We start from the raw sequence: 8535 nt of genomic DNA, 5'->3' as shown, positions 1-8535 counted from the left end.
TCAATGGGTGACCAGTGGGATTTCATGAAATGTCTTGTCCGACCTTTATGAGTTATCTTAGTCATCAGCTGGTTAAGCCTGTCCTTAACAACTACAGAAAAATCGTCACATTCGTTACGATACAACCAACATTTTTCTTATTCAAATTTCTTTTGTACGTCATAGAATTTAAAGAAAATGAACAGTGTGTTGTAGAGCATGTTTTTGATAAAGAAATTATGTATCGCAAAAACTTTACTGTTACTATGTCAGAGTGAAAGAAAATTCATTTTTGCGTTAGTTGGGTGTGAAGTTATGGGGGAAATCCTGAAAATGGCTGGTAAGATGAGAGTTAAGTGTTACGTCTTTGTGAGAGGCAATTTTTTTCTCGTCCTATCAGAGATGGGCGTAAAAATCGAGGATCCCCCTGTTTTTTTTTTTTACATCGATGTCTTTGTCCGAAAATGTATATGCACTAACGGGCTGCTTGTGCCGTCCAATGTATTATATGGCCGTTGTCCACCAGGGAAGACATAAATTATAAACGCTGTGAAGTAAATTCTACATATTATTAAATTATTTCAAACAACCCATAATTATTTGCTAAGCTACGCCACTGAATGCAACTTTGTTATGATTTTTCCCCACGGGAAAGAGAATTAACACACCATTACTGTAAACATTTTAAAGCTTGAGTCATATTTTATTACACATGATGAAAAGATAAAAGGAATTCGGTATTGTGAGAGAACTGTTTGGTCAATTGCTATCGATATTCAAAATCCGTAATGTCACTTAAAATATAAGCCCGTATGTAAAAAATCACGGCACGTCAATTCGCAACTTTAGAGGAATTTGTAATAATATTCCGTGCGCACGAGACTTGGAACGGACTACAGAGCAGTATAATTAGGTGCCCCAAACGTAAACAAAGGTCTAGAAGCACATGGCAAACCACATGTTCCTGTCTTGACAGCTCAAGTTCCAATGTAAATTATAGAAAAAAATAACCTTTAAAATTTGGCTGTTAGGTGGCAAAAGAAACACATATTCATAAATACTCGATCATGCATCAAATAATGTCTAGATAGACGGTCTATGGATATTTTATGGAACAAAAGGTAAAATTTATCAAAAGTTACAGTCTATCTATTTTTAGACCAGAGCAAATTATTGCGCTGGTGTGAACAAAACGAGAATTATTCGGAGCCTGATTTTCAGAATAATTTAGTCTTATATTATTATTTCTGCAACCGTTAGATTTTATGTAAACATATTTTCAATACTGAAAGTGTATTGCCTACAACTCAAACTACAAAATTGGGAGACCTATATTGTGCGTAAATTTTTCCGGTCCCTAACGAAAATCACTGGCAACTTGTTATTGTTTACGTTTGGGGCACCTAATTATACTGCTCTATAGACACTAAAGGTCATTTCAAGTGTAGATTACATCGCTTCTTGTGGCTTTATAGCCTCTCTTATTTGTCACTCTAGGTTTGTGACAAGTTATGAGAAAATATGACGATTCCCCTGTCTATCATGCCCAGTTTTGATTGTATCACTTTTGGTGCTTAAGCCTTCCTAAAGTGTATCTCAATGTTTTATTCAAGTTTGTGGGTAATCGGATCATTTCCCAGTCTTTTATGATCAGCTTCTTGTTTCAAGGGTTCACTTCCGGTTTAGTGATGTCACTTTCTGCACCGCTATGTTATTTCGCCAGGTATCGCTTCGGGATGATGCAACGTTGAGGGCAATCCGACAATTCCCTAGTCTCTAAGGACAGATTGAATTTTTCAAAAGTGGGTTTTGACCTATGACGTCACTTCCGGTTTTGTGACGTCACTTCTGGTCAACCCATGTCATTTCCAATGCTCTCCTCTAGGTCTGTGCCGATTTTGGTGCAAAACGGTCAAAGCGTTTGTCCGCTAAACTCATATATACACACAAAAACAGACAGTCAGTAGCCGCTTATTATACAGACAGGGACGGCTGGTAATAATGGGCAGGGTGGGCAAATACCAGCCTGTTTTTTCAAGTTATATGCTGTATTACCAGGTCTGAAATAATCAAATTTAAATTAGATAATTTCAAAAGTTACTACTTAAACTTTATACTTCGTACTGAAATCAATTTGTGTGTATTTTTGATAGATTGCGAATCACCATGCATCCCTTAATGCATAAACCAGGATACGCTCCTGTTCTTTTTTATCACCCCCCCCCCCCCCCCCCAACCACTCCACTCCGCCCACATCGTCATCTCATCGTCTCGTCGCCTGACGGTGAACTAACTCCGATTTTTGCTGTCTGGCCTCTCTAGTACTAGGTCGGGCTAATTCAAATGAGCCCACCTTATTAACCAGTGAAAACTAAATAGAGATTTTGGCAAACGAACTTTTTCTTATTTATTGCCTTACTTGTGCTGGTACCATTGATGTAATGACTTTGGGAATGTTCCAGTATTGAATTAAATTTATTAATTTACTAATTTTACATCAATTTAGTATTGATTTGTGTTGTTTTTATATATTTGTTTATCCATTTAAACTTTTCTTTTTTTTTCTCGTTTTCTTTAGTGCTTCTCAAAACTCATTTATTTAAATTGTTTTCTTATTTGTTTTTTGTTGTTGTTGTTTTTTTTTTTGTTTTGTTTTGTTTTGTTTTTTAACAAATTAATTTGTTAGTTCTTTTTTTTTTTTAATTCTTAAAGTAATTACCCCTGTATTTTTATTGCCAGACAAAATAATTTTGCAAAACAATGTAATTTTCTATTGTATTCCGTATAATAAAACAAAACACTTTTATTCAAAAGTCACGACTAAATAAATATATAAAATACAACCACCATTTTGGTTTGCTCAACATTTGAATTAGTATACGAGAAATACTCTTCTGAGAAAAGGAGAGAGTTGAATTCTAACTGACTTATAGAGGAAATACGGAAGGGTGGGCAGATTCCGTACTTGCCCGTCCTGAAGCTAATACATACATAAGATAGTTCGCGATGAAGAGGCGGGAAGCTCGGGGTTGGTTGGGTAAGGAGTAAAGATAACACGGTCGTTATTGTTATAGTCTAACGAATGCATGAGGAGAAATTCGTAACATTATTTTGTCTTAATTGTATTGTATGAAGTATTGGCGAAAGCCTAAGATTAAATAAACGTTGTTTTTGTTTGTCTTATTTTGACTATGGAACTGATACTGATACGAGTACTTGTCATAGCAGAGCTGCCTACTTGAAATAGGAAAATAAAAATCGTAGTTTTCAGGGCTAATAAAATCGTAGATATTTTAACTACCCTTTTAAAAATGACCGGAATTTCGACTGTTTTGATAGATATCAATTTTTTTTAAACGAGAAAAAATGATTGGAAACGTAATAATGATGGTGATGGTGGTAGTGATAGTGGTAGCGGTGGTGGTAGTAGTAATGATGGTGGTGGTAGTAATGATGATGGTAATATTATTATTGTTATTATTATTATTATTATTATTATTATTATTATTATTATATTATTATTATTATTATTATCATCATCATCATCATCATCATTATTATTATTATTATCATCATCATCATCATCATTATTATTATTATTATTATTATTATTATTATTATTATTATTATTATTATTATTATTATTATTATTATTATTATTATTATTGTACGTATTGGTGGTATTACTATTGTTGTATTTTTGTGTGGTTATTAATGGTATCAGTTTATTGTTTGGTTCCATTTACCATTTTTTCCCACTTTCATGTGGTCATCAAATTGTATGATTTATTGTCGAAAGCCTAAGATTGAATAAACTTTGTAATATCGTATGGTAACCATCATTGTCGACGACATCGTCGTTGTCATCATAATCATCATCATCATCATCATCATCATCATCATCATCATCATCATCATCATCATCATCATTATCTTCATCATTAACAACAACAACAATATTAACAACAAGTACTACAATAGCAATAAAAACAATATCAACATCATCATAACATTTCCGTCATCGTCTCCACAACTATCATTCTAACCAACAGCACCACCAAAACCACTACCATAATTACATCCTCCTCCACCACCACCACCACCGCTACCACTATTCCAACCACTACCACCACCGGCACAATCACTCTAATCATCAAGACAGCAGTGAAATGCAATTTGAGCTCTGAATGAAACTCGAGTCATATCGCTGTTGTTGCTTCTCGATTAAAACTTTAAGGTTACTACATACTACTGAAAACCAATAATGTAACAGAAATATTAATCTCGCCGTTGAGGGATTAAAGCAAATCTTTAATTTTTTCGAGTGAACGAAATGGACTTGTATTGTCAAGGTGTTGTCGCATTATGTCTCGTCGCTTTATTTTTTAGTGGTATTCTCTTTCGTGATTCAGTTTTGATTACGTTTGGAATAATTAAAATCTACTTGTATTGTCATTTCATTGTGAATGTGATTATTTGTGGTTGAAATATTATTTTTTAAAGGTGAAAAAAAATAATAATTAAAAAAAAATTAATTAAAAAATAAATAAATAAATAAAATAAAATAAAAAATAATATATATATATATATATATATATATATATATATATATATATATATATATATATATATATATATATATATATATTTATGACCGAATCATCTTTGCCCCACCACTGTAAATAGGCTAGAACCGCCACTGTATAGAGAACCGATGACCTACTTCTTGAGGTGGATATTCCACAAATAATGACAATTAATCTTCCTCTATTAAAAAATGCATTCTACACGGTCCCCTGAGTGTTGTATAAAAGGGGTTTTCTTTAACTAAGAAGTGCATAGTTCCAGTGAAATTTGTTGCTTAACGTACACACCTAATAGACACTAACATGTGTCTCAACAGTTCTTTTACCAAAGGTCACGAGTAGATAAGAGAAATTTAACGTTATCAATATTTAAGCAGTTAAGAGTAGCTTCGTGAATAATGACACTTTGACACTTGAGTCCAGATACTTGTCATTCTGCTTTGTTTCCTGAGTAACAAACTTTGCACATATTATTCTCTTTGTAGCCATGCACTGCGAATGGTGTCAGGCTTATCTCAGTCATTTTTTCGAGATAGAGTCTAGAACGTAACAAAAGACATTATATGATGAACAATAATGGAAGTTTTATATTTATTCATTTTATGTGACAAATGTTTAACCATAGGAATTCAATTTTAACTTGATCAGCATTAGAGGGAGTAAAATGTGCTGATAATGAATTAAGCAACAAAGGGTCAGAAAATAAATTATTGAATTCGAATTTAACTTTATCGGTACTTGAGGGGGTGAAGTGGCCGAGTAATTATTTGCAGGTCTGTTAACCCAAATTATGATGGTCTCATTGTGGTAATGGAAATACCCTCAAACCAACGCAAATAGTCTTCATTACAACAATGTTAGACCAGGCCCAAAATGTTCGTTCAGTTATCTGACTGCAAATATGTGTACTCACCTTTAAGTGTATTCAACATATTTTGAAAGAAAAATTAATATTATAACTCATTAAATTATATGCAGTGTTAGTTGAATTGACCATAATAACTGAAGTACTAAAGGAAATTATGACATTTTAATCTAATAAACACAGTAATGAACTAAAGAACTTGGTAGAGAATTACTGCCGAAATCCTGACAATTCGCCCGGACCATGGTGCTATGTTAATGTTGGAACGTGCGACAAGAAATACTGCGCTGTTTGTAAACATGGTAAGTTGTTCAGTTTTAAAAGTGAGTGGTTTTTTTTCTGTGTTTTTTTAACAATGACGCCATATCTTAGGAGTTTATAACTTCAGGGATCGTGACGATTCAGTTGGCAGAGAACATGTTTCAAACATGAAAGGAGTGTTATCGAACCTCAGTGGAGTTTAACCCCTTGTTCAACAAGCAATGATTGGGTAGTCGGGATGTCAGACTTGGCAAATTGTACTGTGAGATAGAATAACATCTTATCCAAAGAGTAGCAAGCAATTGATATTTTTCGTTTAGTACTACAGTGCAACCTCTGGATAACGACACCCCTGAATAACGACAACCCCTCTGAAGAGTCCATTAACTCACTCAACCCTAACACCGACTATATCCGTAGTTTACCCGGGGTAACTTTTACCCCATGCCAATTACATTTTTCTGAGACAAATTATAGGCATCGTATCAACGCTAATGTTTTCAGTTTTTGCATGTTAATGATAGTTTTTTAAAAAACTATCTATGTACAAGCTTATTTTAATACATTTTCTCCCATTTTGGAAAGTAGCAAAAATCTCTAGGATTGAGTGAGTTAACCTTCCCTGTTAGTTACCTGTCGGAGGTCAATGGAGGTTAACTATCCAATGGGGACTATTACAGATATTTATGGTCTTGTAATATGTTGGAATCGCGGAAAAAACAATAACAGCCTCTTTTACTTAATTATTTTCATTTGAACTCAGTAGTTTTTTTTCAAAACATCAGTCCAAATGTGATATTATCCTGCTTAATATATGCTGTATTCTTTTTTAAATATCGCAACATGTGGATCTACTAATTATAAGTGATTTTAAATTTTGGTGCAGTAAAATAGAAAATTTGGCATTAAAAAGTCACCAACCGTATCTCATGGATTTATATAAAATCAAAACTAGATGTGTTCACCTGTGTTCTTGAGCGGTGTTCTCATATCGGCACTTGATTTTATTGATTCATTCTTAGTTTTGTTAAATGGTGTTTGAGCACTGTTAGGATCAAACAATGAAAATACACGTTGAAGGGTGAAAGAGTAACTGGTATACTTGTTGTAAACATGGGGAATTGACTTTCTAACATTGCTGGAACGTGTCTTCTATCAGTCACTGGTCCCCGCATCGTACTGTTGTGTATTCATGGGTCTCACCACACACCCATTTTCCACCATCTTGGAAACTCCAGAAAAACATCACCCCTGGACAACAACATGGCGATGTCGTTATCCAGTGGTTGCACTGTAATTTGTTCTCACTTTTTTTACTCTTTTAGACAATATTTCTTATTTAATTTTGGTAAAAGATTTAACAATAAATAAAATATCATATCTTTCATACATGAACTCAGAAAAAAATTAATGATGAAAACCAAATCCTCCTATATTCTTCCAAAATAATAACTTGACATTGGTATCTTTTTGAGTCCAATGTTATGACAATGGCCATTTTAGCACAGCCTTAAATGTACTACACTAGTAATAATATTGAATACTCATGATTTTAAACGTGATTTGCATATATAGCTATGTTCTAAATCAAAATCCTATGATTTTTGTCGTATTCTTTGTTTTAAATATGCATAAAGTAGGGCAGAGAAATTGTTGCGTCTCATCTTCTAACTCTTCTGGTCCCAAACTCATTGGTAGTGTCTGTGTATGTAACGAGTCCTTCGGCAGACTAAAAATGAATAGATTACATATTCAATCATAAAGGGGAATGGGACGTAAAAGAGCAAAGATATATGATCTTTATTGACGACCAACAGAAACAAAGATGCCGTCACTCTGAAACCAAAAGAACAATTACATAAGGCATGTATCCAGCCCCTCAAGGAGAGTAGTTTCACACGTTCAAAATGATTGGAACCTGATGTTTGTTTTTTTTTCTTTATGTAATTTCATTCTTTAGTTCCCTATTTTATTAATGACTTAATAAGCCTAGTGACCTCGTCATGATTGCTTTGACAAACATGAGCTTGAAAAGAGTTTTCTTGTATTTTATAACGTAAATGAATAAAAATGAACATGCTAGTCTGCTTGATCACCAATGAACGAAATAGTTTCTCAAGTACGTTATGTGGGAATCAACGAAAATTATATTTTCTATGTCAAAGAAAAAGTATTTATCTTATTTTTTTCTTATTTCAGAGAAAGTTAAGGACTGTAAGTACACCATAACTACTACTGTTACAACTATTCCTACAAGTATTTTCATCATTATCATAATAGTATAAATGACCATGATTATTTTCATTATTATTATTATTATTATTATTATTATTATTATTATTATTATTATTATTATTATTATTATTATTATTATTATTATTATTATTATTATTATTATTATTATTAATATTATTATTATTATTATTATTATTATTATTATTATTATTATTATTATTATTATTATTATTATTATTTTCATTATTATCATTATCATCATCATCATCATCATCATCATCATCATCATCATCATCATCATCATCATCATCATCATCATCATTATCATCATCATCATCATCATCATCATTATTATTATTATTATTATTGTTATTATTATTATTATTATTATACCAATACCAATGCTGATAATAATAATAATAATAATAATAATAATAATAATAATAATAATAATAATAATAATAATAATAATAATTATAATAATAATAATAATAATAATAATAATAATAATAATAATAATAATAATAATAATAATAATAATAATAATAATAATAATAATAATAATAATGGAGATGATAATGATGAGGCGGAGGAGAAAAAAAAGAGTAG

At 31.9% G+C, this 8535-nt stretch overlaps 1 protein-coding gene across 1 annotated transcript in view; it reads left to right on the top strand.

Moving 5' to 3' along the window:
- Positions 1-8535, top strand: part of LOC144975582 (C-type mannose receptor 2-like) — a 69668-nt gene that overhangs the window by 45381 nt on the left and 15752 nt on the right. Inside the window, exons 24-25 of the mRNA XM_078919746.1 lie at positions 5614-5732; positions 7891-7905. Of these exons, the coding sequence (XP_078775872.1) occupies positions 5614-5732; positions 7891-7905 (134 nt within the window). The remainder of the gene's footprint in view (positions 1-5613; positions 5733-7890; positions 7906-8535) is intronic.

The sequence above is a fragment of the Berghia stephanieae genome, chromosome 6 (assembly GCF_034508935.2).
Source record: "Berghia stephanieae isolate SIO BIC M18660-M18661 chromosome 6, UCSD_Bste_1.3, whole genome shotgun sequence".
Lineage (NCBI taxonomy): Eukaryota > Metazoa > Mollusca > Gastropoda > Nudibranchia > Aeolidiidae > Berghia > Berghia stephanieae.
This window is presented reverse-complemented; position numbering and strand designations above follow the sequence as displayed.